The sequence below is a fragment of the Tyto alba genome, unplaced genomic scaffold (assembly GCF_018691265.1).
Source record: "Tyto alba isolate M040663 unplaced genomic scaffold, T.alba_DEE_v4.0 Super-Scaffold_30, whole genome shotgun sequence".
NCBI classification, from domain to species: domain Eukaryota; kingdom Metazoa; phylum Chordata; class Aves; order Strigiformes; family Tytonidae; genus Tyto; species Tyto alba.
The window spans coordinates 3,726,036-3,750,649 of NW_024881305.1; the positions used below are offsets into that span (position 1 = coordinate 3,726,036).

The window sequence follows — 24,614 nt, forward strand, 5'->3', positions numbered from 1 at the left end:
CAAACATCGATCAACTAGTTGTTTAGCCACCATATATATTCCTATACACCCATATTGTCTAAGGAAATGATCACAAAGTGATTGTGTTCCCCAATGTATTTTCTAATGTATTAATGACAGAATTTCTCATGATCTGAATTTCTCATGATCTTGTTTTGTTTAACATCTGCCTTCCATCTGCTAAAGTCCATTTTCCTTCTGAATCTTTTCCCCCCTTATTTTTAAGTATATCCTTTTCTTGTTCTGTGAAATTTGGGGCTAAATTCTCATAATCCCCTGGTATTATTACCAATAAAACTACCAATGATGATTCTGTAGCTGCTTCTCTGGCTACTTAATCTGCTAAATTATTCCCCCTTATTTCCATTGATGCTCCCCTCTGATGTCCTTTCACATGCACAATTGCAATTTCTGTGGGGAGCTTCAGGGCTTCTAAAACTTCTCTGATCAGCCGCTCGTGTACTAGCTCCTTCCCTTTTGTATTTATAAGCCCTCTTTCTTCCCATATTTTTCCAAATGTGTGGACCACTCCAAATGCATACTTTGAGTCTGTGTACACTGTCCCTTCCTTATCTCTCAAATATACCAATGTCTGTTTTAGGGCATAGAGTTCACAGACTTGTGCTGACCACCCAGCAGGTAATTTCCCCTTTTCAAACACTTCCATCTTCTGCCTCTCGATAATTACATAACCCAATATTTTTCCTTCTAGGCATCGAGAGGACCCATCAATAAATAGTTTTTCTCTATAGGGCAAAGGTTTATTTAACAGATCTTCTCTTATTTTCGTTTGATAATTTATAAAATCCAAACAGTTATGCTCTGGTTCCTAAATATCCTCCCTGATTCTCCTCCCATAATTCTAGTAATTTAACCACTAGTTTTCCTTCACCCAGCACCACACCTATTCCTAATTGCACTTGTAAATCTCTACCTAGCAAATTACATCCTACCCCTGGCATTAACAACAAATCATTAACAGCATATTGATCTTCCCCTTGTATTAACACATTCTTTATAACTGGGACCAAAAACCCCTTCACCTTTAGCCCCTACAGCCCAAGTTGTATCTTTTACATAATCTTCCTCCTGGGGTCTTAATTTCAAATTTATCAAGGGCTCTTCTGTTGGTATATCCCCCAGGAGGTAGAGTCCCTGACACCCCTAGTGATTACCACCCTCATCCTGTTGGGTTACTTCAAACACCAACAGGTCCCGTATTCTCTGGGGGCATTCTTGTTTATAATGCCCCCCCTTCCCACAATGAAAACATTCCCTTGTGATTTCCCTAGCCAGTGGTGCCTCTTGGTTCCGCCTCCCCTTTCATTCCCTTGCCTGTTTCAAATTTGTGATTTCCCGTCTGAGATTCCTTGTGTTTGTTTCTAACAGCTTCTTGTGCAGTTATCATAGTTTTAGCTTTAGTTTTAGCCTCTTCTTCATCCTTCCTAATATCTACTTTCTGTGCTTCTCTCAGGAGTTCCTCCAGACTCTTATTATAATGACCTAGAGTCACTCATATCTCTCCTCCGCTCTTGTTCATTCTGATTCCACTGCAGAGGGGTTACAGGGAGTTTCCTTTCCCCGGGTATCCCCTGCGGATTTTCTCTCTCCCATATCCACATTCCAACCGTTCTGATCATCTGTCTTTCTTCAGGAGAGAAAAAAATTCCCGTAATCGACTGCATCTTCTCCCATGTATATATATACTGGGTCCCAAAAATTGATCAGTCTTCTCTGACAGCCCCACAGGGTCCTCTAATAACCTCCTAAATTCATTCTTATACGCCCTCACTTCTACATTAGTGAGCGGCACATCCACAAATCCCATCCCCCCTTGAATTCCTGCCGCTGGGACTTCCCCGCAAGGGATTAACCCTAGCCGCCCCGTGCTCCCTTAAACGATTTCCCTTAAATCATGTACGAGCCGATATTTCCCATTTGGTTTCTTTACAGGCAGAATGGGGGTGTTAAAGGGTGACATACAAGGCTCTAAGATTCCTTGTGCTAATAATCGATCAATTTCTGGTTTTAATCCTCTCCGTCCGTCTAAGGAAATGGGATATTGCTTTACCCTCACAGGTATGTGGGGTTCAGAAACTTGGATTTTAATCGGTGGGATTTCCAGTCTACTAATTGTGTCCGGAGAGTTCCAGACATCGGGGTTAATTTGTTTTTGCTCATCCACGGTCAAAGGATAAGTAGACACTGTTAGCTCTTGATTTTTCACTTTAATTTCTAATTGTAATTCAACAATTAAATCTCGTCCTAGCAGATTAAATTCTGCTTCAGGGACGAGCAAGAGTTCACCCATTCCAAATTTATTTTCAGTTTCGAATACCACATTTTTGATTTTGTTTACTTTAAATGGTTCTCCTTTTGCCCCAATTACTTGTACTTTTTTCCGAGGAAATTTTACATCCCTCAGGTATTTGTTTAATAGTCGATTTTTCAGCCCCAGTGTCTACTAAAAAGGTGAACTCTTGTTTATGGGGACCTATTTTTAATTTTATCAAGGGCTCATGATGACTCCGGTCCCCTAAGATATAGAGCCCCTGACTCTCCTATTCCGTTTTCAATATTTCCTCATCCCTGATCCTTTCTCTTCAATTCTTCTTTATATGTCCCTTCTTTCCACAGTAAAAACAACATCTCTGTTCCTTCTTTACTACTACGTTCCCTTGTTTCGTTCCAGCAGATCTGTGTTCACCAGTTCGTCCTTTACGGTCCTCTCTGACCGCTGCTACCATCATTTTTACTTGTCACTTGCTGCTCTCTTCCTCTCGCCTTACATAGACTTTCTGATATCTTCCCATGATTTTGCCACAAACTGAGTTTTGAGGAGTGCTTGCCCTAAAGGGTCGTCTGGATTTACCCCAGAATACAGCTGAAGGGCTTTCCTCAGTCGTTTCAGCCACTCAGTAGGGCTCTCATCTTTCTTTTGCATTTCATTAAATGCTTTATTAATATTCTGGCCACAGGGTACTGCTTCTCTAATTCCCTGAATTACTATAGTTCTCAGGTCCTGCATATGAGTTCTATGCACCGGATCCTGATTATCCCTATTAGGTCTTTGGAGTGGCCATTTAATATCCGCTTGAGGTCCCTGGGCATGTTGAGCATCCCACAGTCTCATTCCTGCTCGTCTAATCATATCTCTTTCCTCGGTAGTAAATAATTGACCAAGGATAGATTGCATCTCATCCCAAGTATAAAGGTTTGGTCCAAAAAATTGATTTAATCTTTCTGCCACTCCGAGTGGGTCCTCAATTAAGTTTCCCATCTCGGTTCTTTTAAAATCTCATAGGTCAGCCGAGTTTAGGGGTACGGAAATATATCCGATCACGGGTTGAGGTCCCCCCATGGGTATTTCCCTTAGGGGGTACATCTGAGCTGCCCCTTTTTAGCTTCTAGTTACACGTCTAGGAGGAGGGGGAGACTCTTGTTCCGACTCCGGTGGGGGAGTGGGCGCTCTGGGGACCTCTGGAGGGGCTGTGGGAGCAGGAGGGGAAATGTAAGGAGGGGGGGTTAGAAGGGTTTTGTCTAACCCTTCCTTCTTTTTCTTTTGTTTAGTTTATTTCATTCAGCGGGTAAAGTCTAGCTCCCAGTCTTTTTAGCCACACTCCCGCATACTGACTTTCTTCCGGGTTAAGGGGTTTTTTATTATTAACCCAGAGATTTAATTGTTGCATTTATCATATCTTCTTCTGACCCGCAGACTGGCCAAAAGACATTTTTAGAAATCTTCTTCCCTCCCCATATCTTAGTACAATATTCTATCATTTTCTGCTTATCTTTCCCTAGTGTTCCAGGGAAATATCTCCAATTGTCTAAGATATATGCCAGAGGGGTATTCTTAGGTACAGTGGGTACCCTTCCCATGGGAGTCGAAGGCTTGCTGCCCTTCGCCCCCATCTTCTGGATTATCCACAAACACACACTCACTTGCTCCCCTTGTTCCTGGCCCAGTCCCTCGCGGGAAATGGGAAACGCAGTACTTAAGGGTCCGCACTCGCTTGGTTCAGTATATCGAACCTCTCATTCGTTATAATCCAGGAAACCCAATCCCGCCCGAACGGTAAACCCGCGAACAAATTCGCAATATACTTACGCATCCTGCGTCTTCGTCCGGACTCCCGTGCACAGAATTTTTATGGGATTTTACCGGTTTCTCCTTTGCTCATTATTCTAGAATTTAGGTTCGTCGGTAAGGATGGGGTGGGCTATCAGTCGCGGGGCCGCGGACTGCCGCGGGGCGCCTCCCCGGAGGACAGAAGCCCACCGTTCCTTATCCGAGTCACGGCACCATGAAATTGTTATAAATTGAGACCACAATGGATCATAATCCAATTATAATTTTATTAATTATAGCAAGTAGAATATGAGCAAAGACAGCGCTGGACGACAGGGGAGTCTGCGCTCCGCCAACTGCCGTACTGATCAGTTCAAACAGTTCCTTTTTATACATTTTTACATTCGTGGTTGTCTTTGATCAGTACCCCCTTCTGCTTGCACAAGTATCTGGTTTGTGTAAGCAATTGCGGTTATCTTATCTCACGCAGTCATCTTGTCTCACAGGTTATCTTGTCTCACACAAGTGGTGTCTGGCAGCTATTTGCATAAGCAGTTTTTTTTTGTCTTTTGCCGCCTAACCTTTACATTGAGCTTAACATAAATTTCAATAAACAATACCCTTAGTTCATAGTTTCTTACATGATCCTTGGAGAAGTGGGTGGCCATGGTAACGTGAGCTCCTGTGGCTGGAAAGATGACAGAGAGAAAAACAGTTATTAGGAACCCCCAACTATGCAATAAGCTGGTATGCCAGAATGTGCAAGGATAAATTGGCTTTATCTGTGGGACAGCTGGGACAATCAAGACACCCCTTGAGAAATGGAAAAGGGGGAGGCCAGTACCCCTGAACAGCACAGCGCAAGCTTTCCCACTACAGCCCCACAGCTCCAGCCCATGAGGTGCACCGAGGCCCCAGTCCTAGGTCACCACGCAACTGGTACCCACAGGCCAAATCAACCCTGCCCCTTCAGGAAACCCTTCAGCAGGCCACACCCGCGGGCACGGTACGGAGAAGGAGCCGCCGAGCCAAGGCTTGCGCCACGAAAACCCTCCCCAGCGCTCCCCACATCTGTCAACCCCGCTCTCCTCCTCCTCCACCACGGCGGCTTTATCGCCACAGGAACATGGCCGCCGCTGCTCGCTCACTGGCCTCTCTAGGCAGGCGGGAGGAACGCCCACTCTATGATACCCGCCGAGAACATTCCGGCGGCCAACCTCCCGCCGCCACGGCGCATGCGCGAAGCGCTCGGAGGCGGAGCCTAGGGTAAGACGTCGAGAGGGGAAGTGGTGGAGTGGGGGGGTGGGTGGAGCCGAGCCTTGCGGAGCCTCGCGCAGCCTCGCGCTTGCGTCTTGCGGGCAGTGGAGGCCCGTGCAGCAGCTGGAGCGCAGGCGCAGTAGCGGCGGATGGGCGGGGCCCGGCGTGGAGGGCCGCGCCGAGGCAGGAGGCGGGGCGGGCGCCGCTGTGCGCCTGCGCCGCCCCCACCCCGCCCCGCCCCCCTTTCGCCTTTGTTCGGGGTTGGGCGCCATTTTGCGCGGCGGTTGAGTGCAGGCGCTGATTGGGTTTCGGGGGCCGGTGGCGGAGCCAATCAGCGCGGGACCCGAACCGGGGGAGCGAGGCACGGTGAGTGCGAGCAGCCAATATGGAGCCCCCGAGCGCCGGCCCCAGCGCCGGGATTGGCGGGGCCGAGTGACCAGTCAGGAGGCCGCTCGCAGGGCCGGGGCCGGCCGGGCGCTGGGGGAGGCGAGGGGACGGCGGCCGGCTCCTCCGGGGGCGCAGCGGGGCTGGGGCCGCCGGGCCCCGGGAGGAGAGGGCTTGGGGTGGGGGGCGGGCGGAGCGTACCGGGAGGTGCGGGCGTGGGGCCGGCGGAGGAGGAAGAGGAGGAGGAGGAGGAGGCGGCAGCTGGGGGGAGTGCGCGGCGGGGTTGGCCTCCCGTGGCGGGGACAGGCCTCGGCGGTGAGGGGCCGCTGGGACGGGAGCAGCAGGGCCCCGCCTTCGAGCGGGGGGGAGCGGGCGAGCCTCCCCGCCGCCCCTGCTGACAGATGGGCCGCGGGCAGCCCGGGCTGCCCCTCCTCCTCCCCACCCCCGCCTTCCTCCTCCTCCCCGCCTTGCCCGGGGGAGGTGGCGGGGGTGGGGGGGGGGGGGGAGAAAGCCGCCGAGTTTGCGCCAAGGGCAGGTCGCTCCCCCACCCCACCCCCTTTCCCTCTTCCCCGGGGCTGCCGGCGTGCCGGAGAAGTGGGTGTAGACGCTCCCCTTCCCGCCTCCCCCCGTAAACGCACCTGGAGGCCAAATGTCGCCAGCCGTGTGCTCCCTCTGCGGGGACCGACCGCCCCTTTTGCGGGAGCGAGGGGCCCCGGTGCTGCCCCGCTTCCTCCGCCGTGGGTTCCGGGGCACTGCCTCACCCGCCCGAGCACGGCGCGGCGAGCTCTGCCCGCCGAGAAAACCCCCAGGTCAGAGGCTTTCTGCAGTAAAATGAGAAGGTCCCTGGGTGAACTCCTTGACTTGCAAGTTTGATAAGAAGGAAACAAAATCTGGGTACCACGCGTTTTATTCTGCCCAACAGTGGGAAATAAGATTGTGACCTGGCTGTGCTGTTGTTTAGTTAAATCCCATCTTTGGCCTTGCGTGGGTGTCTGTCCTCCCCTGGTGTCCTTGGAGGACAACGGTTATCTGCAGAGACTGACAGGGTCTGCCCTAGAAACTTCACCCAATTTAGTAATGTTGTTTCAGGGTGCAGCGTGTTTTAAAATAATGCTTTCAAGCTAGCTCAAGTACTAGCACAGTTTATGATGCTGGTTTGTTCTTGGTGGTGTAGCTTATTTTCCGAGGGAGCTGTTGGTGTAGCTTCTATAGCTTCCTATATATGTGTCTGTATACATATATATGAATATATGCTAATAAAACTAGAACACTAAGTCATTTTCAGTGCAGACAGGGAGCTGGTGAGGGGGAGCTCACTAGTGAGATCAGCTGTGGGAGGAGCATGCCATTGAAGTAGATCACCAGTCTTTAAAATTTAACTTTGATACAGTAAAGCCAGTGGTGTGTGTTTTAATGAAGGAAATTAGGTAATCCCTTGAAGAACTATAATCAAGCACATGTCAGGTCTTCTGTTTGTAACTTTGGCTAGCCATAGCTGGTGCAGAGAGTGAGGATTACAATGCTGCTAATATTTTATGTAAACAAGACAGGGACTTGATACTGGCGTCTGTGAAGAAGCATTTCCAAGTAGAAGTACGCATGTGCTTGATTATTTATTGTGCCATTAAGGAAGCCAGAGAACTTTTGGCAAATACGATTTACTGGCACCCTGTGCTTGCTATTGAAATACTTCTCTGAAGAATGAAATGTGGGAACTGTTTTCTGACAGGCCCACAGGGATTAGGGCAGAAATTAAGTATGGAGTGCAAAATTGAACTAATAACCTTAGTAGATGGTATCATCTTCAGAAAGAATATTTATCTTTTATTCTGGCAGGCTATGAAAAACTGTTACCAAATGGGCCAAGGATAGAGTTAAAATTGCATTAAAATGTAGTGCCTTTCAGTGCTGTGACACAGATTATCTTTGTGATCTCCAGGGTTAGCAACGTTACATTGTTATTCTGAACAAAATATTTGGTAGGGACTGCGAAGGTTCTTACATTGTTATGGCTGAGTATTGTGCCCCCTGTAATGAACATGCTTCTGGTCTGTCATGATCCATGCTGGTTAATCATTTATTTTTGTGGGTAAGCGACATTTGGTGTTAACCGAAGCAAGAAAACAACAAAGTGTAAAATCATTGTGGCCTTTCTTAGGCCATGGTGAGGAGTAAGTTGATGAAAAAATGACGTGTTCTTAAGATAAATGGAAGACACTGAAGTACAAAGGATGTTTTGAAGAGCATGGAGTGTGAGAGGTGTCATTACAGTAGTAACCACAGCAACTCTTACAGTTAAAGTTGGGAATACATTTTGTGTGTATTTCTTTGAAAACTGAAGGAGCCTGGGGTTTTGTTGCTTTAGACTTCGAAGATTAAAGTTACAGGCTGCTTTTTCATTAATGTAGCAGGTACTTGTTCAGTCATAGCATAAATCAAATACCTCGTTAAAAGTAATAGTAAGAATTCTTCCCTTGTTGATCAACTGAGAAGAAATATGAGGGAGAAGGAGGTAATGGAACTAAGTATTTTATTTCAACAGTGTGTTCTTCATATGTATAGGCAAGGGTCCAAGAAATGAGAGGCAGTAAAAGGATGGAAACAGCGAGAAATCTGCTGGCTATTTTCAAAATATATAAAAGTGGGAAGAGAAGAAAGAGATATGAGGAAGGCGTGCTGCATAGTTGGGAAAGGAGAGACAGTTTCACTTAGCTTTGTTGAATTCTTGGAGCTTGGTTTTACACCTGTTATAGGTAGATTAAGGCAAATCACATCCAAATATGGATTAATGAATCTTTATTAAGGTAAGAGAGCACATGCAGCGCTGGGGTGGCCGAGGAGTGGCAGCTCCATCCAGGCACACCAAATTGTTTAAGTTTCAAACCCCCTTTTCTCCACACAGCTGCCAGTTTCAACACCTTCAGCACACCTCCTGGCTTCTTCTACAATCTTATCTTCTTCTTTCTTCAGTCTTGTGGTCACAGTACACCTTGTCCTTCAAGTCTGGGCCAATTTGCAGCTCCTTTGTCTTTCTGGCTCAGTGGTTTCAGTTCCTCTCTTATCTCAAGGACAAGGGATACCAGGGATGGCCCATTCTGTTCTTTCTCATTCCATTGCAAAAGAGTTACCACCCTTTATGGATCATCTGGTGAGCATCCCAAGGAGGGGGGGCTGTTGGGTTGGTGTTTCCTCAGATCAATTCCCCCCTTTTCCCAGTAGTAAAGTCTTTTACTTTTCTTAAAATTTGGATCATTGTACTAATAATAGCTTTAGCCTAAGAAATAATTGTTTAATTACTTTTAGCGAAAGCAAAATTCTTCTATTATTTATCACACACCTAAACTTTGTATTTTGTGAGTTTCTTTAGTGATAACTCCCCTCTCCTCCACCAATATGTAGTGTAGGCACCTGTCCGTAGCCCAGAGTACACAGACTTTGAGGGGTAAAACGAAGATAAATAGGTTCATAGCTACTATTGTGATTCACTGAAGATAATGATAGAATTAAGGTTAAGATACTTCCTGCTTCTCAGTCAAGTTAGATGTTCTTGAAATTACAATTCTAGCTTTGTTACTCAATGAAAGTAAGGTGACATTTTGAAAGAGGTAGGTCCTTGATTAAACAGAAGCTCTTACTGTCTGATTCTGACCTCAATGTCAGCAGATGGTTTGCTTTTCAGCTATTGTAATGTAATACTAATCTTCAAATGTTGGGACAATAATCACGTGCTTTTTTAACTTGTCAGATACACGGAGGACTGAGGTGTGCCTTTGACCATATTGGAACTGAAGCACTATGGAGCAGTATGCAGCAAATAGTAACAGTTCCACAGAGCAGATCGTTGTGCAGGCTGGACAGATTCAGCAGCAGGTATGGAAAGTGATAACGGGTGAGCTGGCAGTGCCAGTGCCAAGTTACAAATCTGTTTGTACTTTTCAGAGTTTCACAGAACCAGCAAGATGCTTCATGATACTGTCTGGATATGTGCTTACCTGACTTTTGTCACCTGGTCAGTGACTTGAAGTCAGAGTAAATACATTTATTTTATTTAATATTTGTTATAAAATTAAATTAATAAAATTACATGTATACAACTCACCAAATTTTAGTGTATTAGGGAGTTTGCAAACTGGTGGTGACATGAGGAAAGTAACAAATCCTCTCTGAAATTGGAGGAAACGGAATATTGATTCAGTCAGTTATCTACAAGGAACAATGTAGATTTTCCCCAAAATTGAAATAGGCTTTGATCAAGCCCATAGATGACTCCTCCAGCTTTCTCAAAAGAAATACTTATTGAGCTACCTTTTTAGAATTGCAGGTGGATCAAAATGAGCACACAGTACAGGAATTGGAATAAATGTGTAGCTTTGGATGAATGAATCCATTCTAGAAAGAAGTTTCTAGTTCATATTATCATGTGCAAATGAGGAGGGTTGGTGTTTTTTAAGGTTTTATAGATTTTTGCTGTTGTTAGGCTTCACCCACTTGGATACAGTAATGCATTTACAGATGAGTTTTGCTGCTGCTGATTTTTTGTTGCATCTTATGTTTGTTCTGGTTCAAGGCAAGAGGAGTTTTTTAGTTTGTCATGTAAATGAGTGAGCCACTGGATTATGTTTTCAGTGAGATACTCTTTGCTTTGTCATCAGCCTGTTTGGGTGTTTGATGGTGGGGACCAGCTTCTTCCGTTGAATTTAGCTGAAACTGACTTTTTCAATAAGAACAAGATTATATTTGAGATTAAAAATTGCATATTAAGAACTATCAAAAATACCTGCTTTCAACAGGTACTCAAAAATTTATTTGGTTTTATTGACACTTTGTAGGTAGAAAAAGAGGTTAAACCATAGCTTGGCTTGTATAATTTTTTACTACATGCTCTTAAAGCCTGTGTTGTATTTGACATAAAATATTTTTCTTTTTTTTTTTAATAGGCCTGTTGTAGTACAGCTTTTAGTAGAGAGATATCTTTCATCTTCCAAAATGCTAACACAGTTAATGCAGATTATTTTGGGACTCTTACTAAAGAGGCTAAAGATAGAAAAGGCTTGTAGATTTAACTGCTCTTGCAACCTCTCAAGATTTGTCATTCAAGGTCAGTGGTGGGAAGACGTTGATGCAGGGGTGACACAGATGAAGCTTAGACTGTAGACACCTGTGCTGATGTTCTGTGCAGAAAGGATTTACGGCCTTTATTGTAACTAACAAGACTGAGAAAAATCTGGAACCCCTTCGCAGGAAGAAACCTGGGCAGTGAAAGGAAACATTAAGCAGAAAGGTAGCAGTCTAAAACAATGAAGCTGAGATTTTAAATTCTGCAAAATAATCTCTCATGTTCTTTGTAAGTGATTTTTGGTTTGGATATTGAAGCCTGTCAGTATCATATGCAGTTTTGTTGGTATTCCGTTGTTAGGTTTGCTAAACATATTCCCATTCCTTATGTTCCAAGAGCAGTGTGTATGAATTTTAAATTCACCCTCTTCTAGCAGAGTGTCGTCTCTTGTCAGAGCTGTGCATTTCCATGTTTCAAGCTATTCCTGTTCCTATTCCCAGCAGCAGGGTGGTGTCACTGCTGTCCAGTTGCAGACTGAGGCCCAGGTGGCATCCGCCTCAGGCCAGCAAGTCCAGACCCTCCAGGTAGTGGTGATCTCTCTAATTGTGTTTGTGAGCACTGCATGACTCTCACCATCGCCACATATCTAATGCTGTGTTTTTTCCAGGGTTTGAAATAGGAACAGGAAAATGTGTTAGTAGTATCTGTGCTTTATGCTAGCTGTAGGGTTTTCCACGAAGAGCATGGGATTATAGCATTTCATTGGATCTCAGGTGCATGCCAGAACCCTGATACATTCATGAGTTCCTGCTGCTGTAATTCTGAAAGTGAATAGTTGTTGAAATGGGACTTGAAAGGAAAAACCACCAAGATGAGGAAGTAACAGTCAAGAGATACAACCCAAAGATTTCCTGTAGTTCCAAGGAAATTAGATTTCTGGTATCCACTTTGAGTAGTTCTGTGTCTTCACTACACAAAAGAAAGACAAAGCGGGTGGATGACCTGTGAGTGAAACTTTTCATCTGGGATTAAAAAGGGCACATGAGGACAAGAATGGCCTATGTGGGATTGAGAGATCTGTTGTTTTACTTATGTGTGAACAACAGCAATCCAGGAAATCCAGCAGAAGTTATGTATCCTAACAGTAAATGTATCACAAATTGGAAAGAAATGCAATGTTATTTCAAAACTCGGTTTGTTTCAATGTGAAGTATTTTCTGTTTTTGCAGACTTCATTTCACTAGCTTATGTAGGCGGCTTTTAAAGGAATTGATAAACCCTGGATGGCTGTAGCAGTTTAGTAGTGCATTTTTCACTTGGTATTTTGGTTTTGTTTGTTTTTTAATTCTTCAGAGGAGAGTTCTACGAGGCTAGAATGGTCTTGCCAGGTGTAAAGTTGAACACAGCATTTATGTTCAGAGTTCAAATATGAAAAGCTGGCTGACTGAATTGCTTGGGTCACTGTGGCCTCCTGGTCTTCTTTATGTACCCCCCTCTTTTTTTTTCTTTGGCTTGCTCTTAATACATTAACAAGAATCTTGGAATGTATCGTTTTTCTTTATGCTTACTGGATGTTGTACTGCTAACTGTGCTTCTTTGTGGCTGATACGAGCATGCTTATCTCTCTGTTGTAATTCAAAATAAATAGTACAGATTTTTGGTAGGGACTTGTATGCTATAGTTATGAGGTTGAGGAACAGAACAGTGTTGCAAGGGTATTAGGTGACCTGTAAAGTCACTGTATTCTATGTAGGGCATTGATCACTGTGGTTGTTTCCATGGATGTGTTAGCACATCGTTCACTAAGGTATTTGAACTATGCAAAGTGAAACTTTTTTAGGTGGTTCAGTATGTGCTGAAAATCAGTACTGATGTTTAGCCTGGTATTTTACAGTGGTTGAAGAGTGAGCGTTTGCTATTGCATGATCTTGAAATTTGCAAGCAGAAAACCCAAGAACTCAGTGACTTTTCATCATGTTGTGTTGCTCTGGTTTCTAAACAACTCAGAGTGTGGTAAGGAATGATTACCTAGTTCATAAGACTCATTTCACACTTAAGCCATGGAGGTGTGCTATTTTCAAAGATATATTTTGGGGAACTAGTGGGTGAGGGTGTTTATAAACAGAGAGGTTTTCCCCTTGCTTTTATTTTCATTGGCTTTTTTTTCCTAGTGACCAGAGACACACCTGGTCCAAGAGTCCAGAGACTCTTATGCCAAATTTATAAATCTTCTGTAAGCCTTGTTGGGCCAAGAAGTGGCTGATGATGATTTTCTTTCACTCTTCCTTACTGAACTGCATTTTGTGTACATTTATAATTTCACTTAACCATGAAAAGGTTCTCAAAGAACTTCATATGCTATATATCAGTTAGGAAATGGAAATGGAAGCATGTAGTTGGAAATGTAAGCATGTAGTTGGAGAGAGTTGAAGCTAGCTCAGAATCTCTGTCAGAACAGCTTATTTAGAGCTTTCTAATTAGGAACCCCAATTAAAGATTAGTAATAGTGATGTGGATAACAAAGTTTCTTTTATTACACTTTGCTCTTGGCCTGTGCATGAAGGTAGTTACTGTGTCTGGAAAATTTAGCCATGCTTTTCATGCTTTATTGCAATTACACTTGGAAATTTTGGTTAGACTGCAACAGAAAAAGATACTTTACTAAATCCAGTAGCGCATCATGGAAAAAGTTTTAGAAATTAAAGATACTTCATGCTGATTATGAACCCAGGTTAGTAACTGTTGCTCAGTTTCTCTGGTCACCGCATTAAAATAGGTAAGCATTTAGCCTCATGTGGTAGCCACTTCAGTTTTTGGCTTTAAGTCACCAGATTTTTTCATTGTTCTGTTTGTTTTTTTCTCCTGTTTCCTAGGTCCAGGGTCAACCACTAATGGTACAAGTAAGCGGAGGTCAGCTGATCACATCAACCGGCCAGCCGATCATGGTGCAGGCTGTGCCCGGCGGTCAGGGCCAGACAATCATGCAAGTCCCGGTTTCTGGAACACAGGGACTGCAGCAGGTGAGATAACCCTAATTTTATTTAACATAAGTTACAGAGAATGAACTGTGATGTTCTCGCTTTGTCAGACAGTACATTTGCCTCAGCACTCTTAAAATAAACTGGGTAAAGACGGTTGTTCTCCAGCTATGGATCTGGCAGTAAGCTGCGTGCTAAGAATGCAATGAAAATTCTTTGTGCATTTGATTTTTGTATTTTATGGGGATGTGTAAACCTTTTAAATGAAGTCCCTTAAAATGCAGCTGGAGTTGGTTTGGGGTTTTGGGGTGTTTTGTTTGTTGTGTTTTTTTAATTTTTACTTTAACTGGCCCTTGCAGTATAACTGGTGATCTGGTGCTTACTCAATTTATGGCTCAGAAAGAGGATTTTTTAAAATGTTTATTTAAGAAGGCTTATTGAAAATAACTTTTGTGCTGCGTTCATCTAATACATGATGGCCGAAGGTGAATTTAAACATTTATGTTGCACAGAAGGTAATACTGTAGAAGGTATGGAAGATGGATTTAATTAGAAGCAATTATTTGAAATATTTGTCTAAAAGACAGTTTTTAAATTTAAACAGGTGCTCGAAGTGTGTTCCTCGAAAGCAAAGGGAAGAACTGTAACAGTGGCATAATGAAAGTGCTCTAGTGATCTGAGAACGGGATTTAGGAATCAAGTTCAGCACAGTCCAGGAAGGCACATGATGTCTTGGTGTTCTGAGAGTTTATTTAGTGTTTATATATTTTTTTTGTTTGTTTTTTGAAAGACAATATATTTTGTGTTAGGTTCTTTACAGTCTGGTTGCTGGAGGAAAAATCCTTAACTGGGTTTTTAAGTACAAGCTTCAAACCTTATTCCAGTTGTTCTTTTTTAATCTGTGTTCTGTATTGGTGGAAAGACTTCTCTGCAAAGCAGAAGACAACTTTTATATACGCCCAGGAGTACTTCTGTATTCTGGATAATTAACACTCTACAGATATCGTAGCCCCTCTCTTTTTTTTTTTTTTTTTTTTTCTTTCACCTGATTATTATTAGTCCTAGTTTCACATGAATAATATATTTCTTTTGACCATTCTATTGTGTAAGCAGTGGAGAACTGCTAGGGCATAATGACACTAGCATGTTATGTTTCCTCTATTCTGTATGGTTGTGACTGCTGTGTCACAGGGAGGAATAAATTAAAACTCTTAATTTTAAAATGGAAAAAGAGAAGAATCAGTGCTTTCTTTATCTTTGCAACAGTAAATCATCCTCAGAGATGATTTGGTAATGCTGAGGCCAAGGAGGGAGAAATAAGAGGCATAGTTAATGTTCCTTTCTGACTCTTTCTTCCACAGATTCAGTTGGTCCAGCCAGGTCAGATTCAGATTCAAGGTGGGCAGGCTGTGCAGGTACAGGGGCAGCAGGGCCAGACCCAGCAGATCATTATACAGCAGCCACAGACTGCAGTTACTGCTGGCCAGACACAGGTAACTGCACCAGCATGAAAGGGTTTTTTTGAGAGAAATAGGAAGAGAAACTTGACAAATGACTTAAGGTGTGGTTAAGTAAAAAAGGGGAAAAAAAAAGAAAAAAAAAAAAAATGAGGCATTGTAAATATTGAGGAGAACTTGAGAATAAATTTCATATTTTTGTAGTGTTTTCATACATAACTCTGGGGCAGAATAAATAGATTGCATGTTTTTATCCATTGTGTTTCTGTATTTTATTGGTTCATGGTTGTTTTTGTGTATTTGTTGAAATTTGAAAATGTGAAGTATTGCTAGTTTCATACTTGCGCCATTTTGTGAAGTAGTCTAGTCATACCTGGGTTTTCTGCTGATTCTTTTGTTTAGAAACAAAACTAAATTTCTGAGAAGAATAGTTCTTCCTTTAGCATATTCATATTGAGACAGGAAACCTAAAACTTGTTTCTTTCAGTATTAAATACTACACTGTTAGAAAAAGGATGGTTTATGTGCTTTAGGTATTTTATCTACAGTTCAGTTGGTTTGTACTCCATCCTATTTCTTGATGCTGGTAATAAAGCAAAAGAAATAGATGCCTGAGACACCTTAAGCACCATGTGTTAATTCAAGAATTGTAAAATTTGAAAAATAAGCCATTTGTAAAGTTACCGTGTTCTTGTTTTGTTTAGACCCAGCAACAAATAGCAGTTCAAGGACAACAGGTAGCACAAGCAGCTGAAGGCCAGACCATAGTCTATCAGCCAGTTAATGCTGATGGAACCATTCTCCAACAAGGTATGAGCTTTGGTGTGAAGAGTCAGGACTTCTTGATATTTTTTGGAAAGGTTTTTATTGCCTTGTAATTATTGTCAAAGGAAGCATTGAGCTACAGTGCTAGTAGTGCCGTGAGTGCTGTGATAGGAATTATTGGCATAGTGAATGGAAGAACTATTTATGTTATATAGGAATTCAGTCCGCGGTTCTTTTCCCAGAAAAATAAAAAATGGCTCTTTTCTTTGGCAAGGACTGTTAGAATAGAAACTCTTAAGTTTGCTTTTGCATCCTAGAGTACACGATCTCTTATCTGACACTGGGATTACTGTGCAGATACAAATGCAAAAAATAGGAAATCTGGGAACCAGGTGATGGCATTAGTTAATAATTTGCAATGCTTTTCTGAATCTTTTTGCATGTTATGGAAGGATGAATGAGTGAAAAACAGAAGTGGGACTAATGGTGTTCCCTTCTTTTTGTGTGCATGTTTTTGGTTTTTGTTCGTTTGTTTGTTTGTTTTTCTTTTGTGTTTTATTTTCTTAAAGTTACAGTCCCTGTTACAGGCATGATCACCATTCCAGCAGCCAGTTTGGCTGGAGCACAGATTGTCCAAACAGGAGCCAACACCAACACAACCAGTAGTGGACAAGGGACTGTCACAGTGACGCTGCCAGTTGCTGGAAATGTTGTCAATTCAGGGGGAATGGTTATGGTATGTATTTCACTTTCCACTGATATTTTTAAAGGTTGAGGTTTAAGATGTCTCTCCACAAACTGTTGTCTGAGATTCTTATCAACTTAATATGGCCAGTCTTCTCAGTAGCTACACGTAGTTTAAACAACACAAGTTTCCAGTTTTAATGGACTGTGTCCTATTGTGATCTATGTATTCTGTACTTTTTCTTTCACATCACATTATTCAGCTAAAAAATCTAGAAACTGAAATTCAAAATAAGCTGTTAACTGATAAGCAGAGGTTTAAAAAGATTGAGTAGACCATTGCTTTTCTTGAGGATCCCTTAGTATCTATTTCTCTTTCTGCCAAATCTTATTTCTTTGTATTGTGAGGCCTTTTAACATGAATTTTACTGTTCACACCCACTAGATGTCAGCAGCTCTACAAGTAATATATGCTGAAGAAATGCTCTGAAATTATCATATAAATTAAATAAGTGATGCCCATTGCTTCTCTTTCTTTTGGGTTATGTCCTGTATGCTTAATTATACAAGAAGCAGTAACGTGGTCATAGAATTGTATATTGTATTGAAATTTTACCGTTATCAGAAAAAAAGCACAACTGATAAGTAATTGATTTCTTTAAATTTGTTCTGCAGTTTGAGAACAACTTTATTACTCCTTTTTCATTCAAGTAGGTGCATTATCTGAACAAAAACTAAGCACTTTTGATTTTAACTTTTTTTTTTTAATTACTTTTTTTGTATTCACTTTATGTTCTGAGCTACAAGTACTAAAAACATATTCTCTGTACAGATGGTACCTGGAGCTGGATCCGTACCAGCTATTCAGAGAATACCTTTGCCTGGAGCAGAAATGCTGGAAGAAGAGCCCCTCTATGTAAATGCCAAGCAGTATCACCGGATCCTTAAGAGGAGGCAGGCACGTGCTAAGCTTGAAGCAGAGGGAAAAATTCCCAAAGAAAGAAGGGTAAGAATATAACTCGGATCTAATACAGGGTAGCTTTTTGAGAAAAGCGCGCAGAAAACCACCTGTGCTGGAAAATGAGGACAAGAATCTTAGTGTTCTTCAATTTTTTTTTTTTTTTATTATTTTTTAAGTCCCTTGGTAGTAGTCCTGGGGTCTCATTACATCCTTCATATTGTTGCAGAAATACTTGCATGAATCTCGGCATCGTCATGCTATGGCCAGGAAGCGGGGAGAAGGTGGACGTTTCTTTTCACCAAAGGAAAAAGACAGCCCTCATATGCAGGTAAGGAGAATTTTGTCTGTTCTTTGGGCAACTGTCACTTTCAGTTCCTCGGAATACACTTTAGAGGTGTCTGTACTGTTTTGTTTGTACTGGTTTTGGGCTAGGCAGCTGATCTTTGTCCTTCTCTGTCTTTGAATTTGTTTCAGGCATTGTAAAGAAACTTGTCTCACTTTTTGTAGACAGAAAGTGTCTGTTTGCCTTGAATAATGAAATTATGGTAATATTGACAGAAATGTGTTCACTTTGTTTTACAAACAGAGAATGCATGTATTTATTTGTCCTAAGGAATACAGTCTTTGCAGCCTTTTTGGTTGCATACCAGAAGTATTTTTTTTAAGATGTGAATTCAAGGTAGAGACACTTTATATCTGATGGAAAATTTAAAAATGTGAATATCTGATTCTTACCTGCATACTGATTTACAAAAGTAGTACAAGATGAGTTTTCAGAGGAGGGGACAAAGTAGAGTTGAATTAGCAAATTCTGTTGTTGATTAGTGCTTTAAAGCAGACCTGTGGCTTTAGAAGAAGAATATTTCTCATTCTGAAGTAGAATCCTTCCCACATAGTAGAGCAGTACTAGGGTCTTCCCTATTACCAGAAACAACACATTACTAGGGACTGTTAAGTTTTATATTATCCCATTCTTTTACACTGGCCAGTAAAACCCAGGAAAAATATGACATGTTTAGAGATCAAGGGATGGAGCAGGAGTATCTTCTCTTGATAGCTGTGTGTGATTCTCTCTGCTGTGATGGAAAAAATGTTGAAGTTACAACATGGTATGTATTTTGTATCTGTAGGATCCAACTCAGGCCAATGAAGAAGCAATGACACAGATGATCAGAGTCTCCTAACCACTGCTTAAAGAAAAAAAAAATAACTGAATAGAATTCCTGTCCTTTCTGCAAGTCTGTTCTACCTTTCCAGTGTATCAAGTGAGTTTCAGTGGGACAATCACCATATCACAGCCTATCCTTTTCTACAGAACAAGCACCACGTTTTCACTATGTGGTTGAGATTTTAACTGCAGTTGACTCAACAAATAGAAACTTAACGACTTTCTTGGTATATCTTCTGATGCAGCACAGGGATTTCAGAGTCTGACTGCTCATGCCTTGTTTTCTTCTTTTAAACATCTCTTGCATTAAGACTGGCCATGGGTGAGAGTGTGCCACTGACTCAGTGATCAGCAATAACTCTGGTGTGTTGAAGCAGGGCTGGCAAAGGCCTCTTGGAGTTACAGCCCTTCTGTACAGAGACATAATCCAGTCTATAGCAACCAGCACTGATGTGGCTACACCACAATACTTTGTTTTCCCAGCAGAGACTTGTTATTTACATCTACTTCTTACACCTTTGGTCTTTATTGTCAACTGAACGGTTCCTTGTTGTTGCATCTGCACTTCTGTAACTGGCAGAAACTGCAGGGGGGTACTTTTCTGTTCCACCTTGTGAAATATGTAAACAGCAAGCTCTTCTCTGGGAAAAGTTCAGCCATCCAGTCACAATGATAGAAATATTTCAAGATTATCACAGGACTTGATATATTGTGTATCCGTTCCAAGAAGTAAGATGGGAGATGGTGATGCGGGGATAAGGATTTAATTAGTAAAAGCAATCTCTGGGTGTTTTTTGGTATGTTTATTGCCAGTAGTTGTTGCTTTGGAAGAATAGTGAATGCTAGTTATAAAAAAGATTAAAACTTTTAATTGAGACTCTCCTGAAGGAATTTTTTTGCATCTTCCTTCTAACCTGCTAGTCCGGTGCATGGTCCTTCCATAAAATCCGCAGTCTCAGAGTGATAGCACTTGACTGTCTTTGTGATGGTGTTTCTTGATGTCTGTTCTAAATCAGTTCAACAATTCTCTCATTCTGCACAGAGTGAGGGATTGTTTCATGACAGCAGAAGCACAGGGCAACTCAACTCAGCTCATCCTGATGTAACTGAAGGCAGATATTGATGAACCTTTCAGGCTTTTTATAGACTATCCTCTTTAAATAATAATAATAAAAAAGTGGCTCTTAATGAAGGAAGAGTACTTACATTTTTAAAAAAGGATTTTTTTATGACCTATAGCTGGCTTCTGGCTTTGTATCTCGACAAAACATATCTTTATCTCTGCTTCTGTAGCTTATTACTGACTGTAAGCTTGCTCCATTCTTACTAATTTGAAATTTGGTCATGGAAGCTGTAGTTCAGTAAGTTTAATTTTAACAGGTATTGCTTGCATCTTTTGATGTCTGGTCTCCTCCCATCCTGAATGAGTTCTGTAGACACTCTGTGTATCACCTGCGTGCTGTAGTCCCATCTCTTCTAATTTTGGTGTTCTGTAGTTAAAACATAAAACTGCATCAAAACGGTTAAGCGTGGGATGAAAAATACTGCCAGACATTGTCACTGAGGGAGGTGGTGATGAACCTGAATAGCTAAAGTTGCAGAGGGTGAGATGTTTTTGAGGAAAGCAGCCAAGGATGGGCAAGACTGGTTTAAAATCAGTCAACTCTGTTATCGAGTGACAAAAATGTGAATGCATCTTGAAGAACACGACCCGTATTATTTCCCCTCTATATTTTTCCCATTTACTGAAAGATTACAACTAAATGCAAAATGGAGGACAAATTAGCAAGTTGTCCAAGACTGGGAGGATACAAAAAGACAGAGCCTTGAAAATTCTATTTACTTTGGATAAAAGAGAAAAATGCTAGACCTAAGAGTATGAGAAGATGGAAAAGAATGCAAAAGGAGGGAGCAAAAATGTGGAGAAAAGTTAGATTCTACATTGCCAGCAGGCAATCTTGGGGGAAGAGTATGCCTGTCTGGATACGAAGGATGACTGTATTTAGTTAAGCCATGTGTGGTAGTACATAGCCAGTGAAAGAACAAAGAAATGCAGATTTGGCCTTTGTAGTTAGGCAGCTGGATTTTCTAAATGGAGTTCAGTTTATTTTTCTGAATTTTTAGTTCCATGTTCTTACCCTTACCACAGCTGATACGGTGAGCTGAAGGTAAGAAAGAAACTTTTACACACAGTGACGCTTGCAGCTATGGGAGGAGGTGGCCTAGTTCTTGATGTGCAAATAAATCTTCTTTCTTTTGATTTGTCTTTTCTAATTATTTAAAAAACATTTGTTTACCTCCATTGCATTGATGGCATCTTTGGTGCCTTTGGTTGCTTCTGCCTTAAAATACTTGGCCAATGAGAGCATGGTGCTTAATTTCTTCAGTTGGTGATTATGAAATCCTCACCTAGCATTTCTTGGGAGGTCACCCATTTCAGGAAATATGTAGCTCTCTTTTAGTGAAGGAATAACAAAAAATTTGCTTTAGTTGACTTTGCAGCATTATTGTAAATATTTTTTTTAGAGCATCTGTACATTTTGTCAGTGGAGTGTTCATGTGCTGGAGGAATATTTCTGTGCTGGAGTAAGACAGCCTCTCCATAACATTTCTGCTCTTCAACTGACAGCTAATCTCTGTCCTGAAGAACGCCCTCTGAGAGTTGGAAGTTAGAGAAGCAAGATTCTTGCTCTGACATAGGTATTTTTTTAATGAGTAATTACTTCTTTTCTTAAAGAACTTGTAAATTTCTTCAGAACAGCTAGAACTTTTTCCCAATAAGCCCTTCATATATAGGTTCTCTGATCCGTTGTTGTAGAATATGTATTAAGACCTATGGATTTGTGTTATATAGGAAGTCTTATTGTTAATACTTTAAATAGTGTTGTGAAAGCCTGAGTGCTATTGTCATATTTTTCATTTGCATTGGTTTATGTGTATCACTTCTAAAAGTAGTGTTTGCTTGGTGAGATTGGAGTTATCGGTCAGCACCATGTTACCAAAAAAGCCTGCTTATTTTTCCTGGGCAAATTTGTTAAACTGCAGATGTCATCAAGTTCAAACTTCTCTAGTAATTAAATGAGAATTCTTTGTGGATTGTCTACACTTGAGCAAAAACTCCACTTTAGGAGTGTGTGAAAGAGTGGATGAGGATTAAAGAAGAGGCTCGAGGAGAAATGTTGTCAATTGACCCTGAGAGCACTGGAGCAACAAACCGATCAAAAACCAGTTTTATATGAGTGTAAAGAATGGGATGTGGAAAATGGTCTTCAAGTGATGCTAAATGGCTTTAAGGCCTTGCATGTTGAAAAAGGGGGGAGAAAATCTTTTCTTTGTGAATGGGTGTGGGAGGGTACTGAGATTAGCGTAATGTAAGGCAAAGTTTGTATATAGTTAAAAGTTTATAATTTTTTTTATATGATGCATTTTTTCAAGTGTATTTTGGTCTTTAATAGATGCAATTGTAAGTACTGTGTACACTATCCAGCTAATAAAAATTTATAAACTGAGAAAAGGCTTTGGCTCTGTTTTTCAGACGTTCTGCTCTTTTCAGGGAAGTGGCAGCAAGTGACAGCTGTGAGGGCAGGCAGTGTTTTTAGCACTGCCGAGAAACACGTAGGTGGCTGGCGAGCTTTCCTGCCTTCCATGAGGGCAGCTCAGCCTCCACCCTGGGGGATGGCTGGGTGTGCCTGCCGCTCTTCTGCCCTGCAGGGAAGGGCCCGATCATCTTGGTGTTCGTCTTCCCCTTCCTCCCCATCCTGCCATCTTACTGCCTGAGGGGACCGTTCTGCCCGCCCTCAGGGCCTGAGTGCTGGAAGCCGATTGGCTGAGGGAAGCTGGGCTGTCCCACCGTGGGTGCTCATTGGATGGGTGTTGCTCTGGGACACCTCTGGCTGGTGAGGTGGGCCTCCATCTTGCTCTGCTGCTCTTCCTCACAGGCTGCGGTAGTGCCTCAAGATGGCGGCTGTAGGGTGGTTTGTCTGCAGGAGCTGGGCCGCCTGAGAAACAGCAGCATGAAGGATGGAAGAAGGCCTTGCCTCTCAGCTCTGAGCCCAGGGAAACTCCTGTGACCCACTTGGAGTTGGGAAATGGCCTCACTGACCTGGGGAAGGGAAGGAAGGCTGCTTTGACCCTGCGAGTGTTGCTTTTGTGTGTCGTTCAAGTGTGGGGAAAATATTCAGTGAGTATGCGCTGGGAGAAAAGAGCAATTGTCTGGGGAAGAAAAAAAAAAAAAAAAAAATTACCACTCTAATAAGAGAAGTATGCCCAGAAGTCACACTATGTCCCATCCATAGCTAGACAGCTCCTGGATATCTGTTGGCATAATGCTCAGCAAGCCTCAGTGATGTTTCAGTCTCTTTGCATGCTTGCTGTGGAATTCATTGCATTGAATAATTACCCCAAAAAGGCCACGCAGAAGAAGCCAGTGACTATACAGAAGCTCTCCTGGAGCACAGGGAGTGTCCTGTGGGTGCAGCGATGGAATCTGTACAGGGTTGTGTAAGAGATGACAATCCAACTTTGTGTTACCCAAATGTTCTTTCCAATACATTCATGCCTTTATGGTCTTGGTTACCTTCCAGGAAGATGATTTCTTCGTGTCTCAAAATTCCCAAATATCATGCTGTTATCTTTTTTGGCCAAATATGGCTGAATGGACACCTTAGAAAGAGCTTATTTCTTGTGTTTTGGCACAAAAGGAAGCTCCTCTTAAGAGGATTTTGGAGGCTTTGAAAGGTTTAAGAGAGTCAGCTTCCATGTCTGCCTGCTAATCCTTCTCAGGCATGCTGTTTCTTCCACTGGTGCTGCTCAGGATCTCTCAGTAATATTGTAACTTAAACATTCACTATGATAATGTAAATACTTTTATCAAGGCTGAGGTCCCACACTGTTAGGCAATCTTCGTGTGGTATTAAGTAGTTGTATGTTACAGTATTGTTGAAAAAGTTCTTGTGTATGTTTACAGTTTGCAAAGCTCTTTGGGCTAATAGCAGCTATACAAAAAAGTAAAACATTATGTTCTGCCTATTTTTTCCTTTGTTCTTAGGATAGACACTCTTTTAGAAGAGATACACTGAACTTCACAGATGTTTGTCGCTATACACCTTGTTCTTGAAAGAACAGTAGTCACTACTGGAGTTCAGGGGGCCTGGCTTTGCCGTCATGGGTGCAAAGTATCTCTGCTAGCAAAGGTTGAAAACACATGTGAATGTCACTAGCTGGCAACAAACAGAACAAAAAAGGCAAGTTTTACATCAAACACTATGTGTCTCTTTCTCATGCAGTTGATGTCTTAATAGTGTTTTCTAAGTGAACCACCCGTGAGTGACGTTTTTACACTAGCTGTAAAACAGCTTGGAAATACTGAATGAGTTTGTATTTAGCTACACTGAAGTGGTCCCAGAGCTCCAGTGGAAAATTGGTGCATGCTTCTAATGCCAGTTATAATGGGGCATAACCATACTGCATAAGTTAAGTGTTGAAATTAGGAGGATGGTGTCCCTATAGGTGAGATAGAAGTTCCTCCAGGAGGCAGTTCAGAACATCCAGTCAGGTTCTGCTGTTTGGAAATACCTTCTGAAGCTGCCTTTTTTCCTCTGCCAAATGTACAGGATCTGGCCTCCTGACTCAGACTGTTGTTACGTGCTGCAGAGCCCCCACAGGCTGGCAGTTGGTGTGGGTCCTGGAAAAAGCTGGCCTGGTTTTCTGTCACTGCATTGCTGGCAGCTCTGCAATCATGATGAAATGCAGAAGATCTGTAAGTGTGATTGTTGGCAAATAGAGCAGAATAAATCCTCAAGGACCTCACAGCTGCAGATTCGTGAATGCAAAAGA

General features: G+C 42.1%; 2 protein-coding genes across 17 annotated transcripts in view; one reads left to right on the forward strand and one right to left on the reverse strand.

The window, feature by feature from the left end:
* OARD1 (O-acyl-ADP-ribose deacylase 1) overlaps positions 1–6,447 on the reverse strand; it is a 12,607-nt gene extending 6,160 nt beyond the window's left edge. Inside the window, exons 1-2 of one of the 7 annotated variants that reach the window (XM_042800306.1) lie at positions 6,349–6,447; positions 4,711–4,757 (exon numbers count right to left, since the gene is read on the reverse strand). In XM_042800306.1, the coding sequence (XP_042656240.1) occupies positions 4,711–4,737 (27 nt within the window). In that variant the 5' untranslated portion in view covers positions 4,738–4,757; positions 6,349–6,447. Of the gene's footprint in view, positions 1–4,710; positions 4,758–5,016; positions 5,622–5,911; positions 6,179–6,348 lie in introns of those variants that run through there. The other 6 variants (XM_042800305.1, XM_042800301.1, XM_042800303.1 and 3 more) reach the window with 6 other exon arrangements.
* On the forward strand, positions 5,602–22,025 carry NFYA (nuclear transcription factor Y subunit alpha). Of its 10 annotated transcripts, none has more exons than XM_042800295.1 (10): positions 5,602–5,692; positions 9,456–9,580; positions 11,267–11,353; positions 13,640–13,786; positions 15,106–15,237; positions 15,906–16,011; positions 16,536–16,702; positions 17,483–17,656; positions 17,838–17,939; positions 18,742–22,025. In XM_042800295.1, the coding sequence occupies exons 2-10, from the start codon at positions 9,506–9,508 to the stop codon at positions 18,793–18,795; spliced, it is 1,044 nt and encodes a 347-aa protein (XP_042656229.1). In that variant the 5' UTR covers positions 5,602–5,692; positions 9,456–9,505; the 3' UTR covers positions 18,796–22,025. The 10 variants fall into 10 exon arrangements, with proteins under 10 accessions (XP_042656229.1, XP_032865510.1, XP_032865514.1 ...); XM_033009619.2 differs by lacking the exon at positions 5,602–5,692 and adding an exon at positions 6,422–6,519; XM_033009623.2 differs by lacking the exon at positions 5,602–5,692 and adding an exon at positions 6,422–6,519 and having other exon boundaries at positions 16,554–16,702.
* The last annotated feature ends 2,589 nt before the right edge of the window (positions 22,026–24,614 follow it).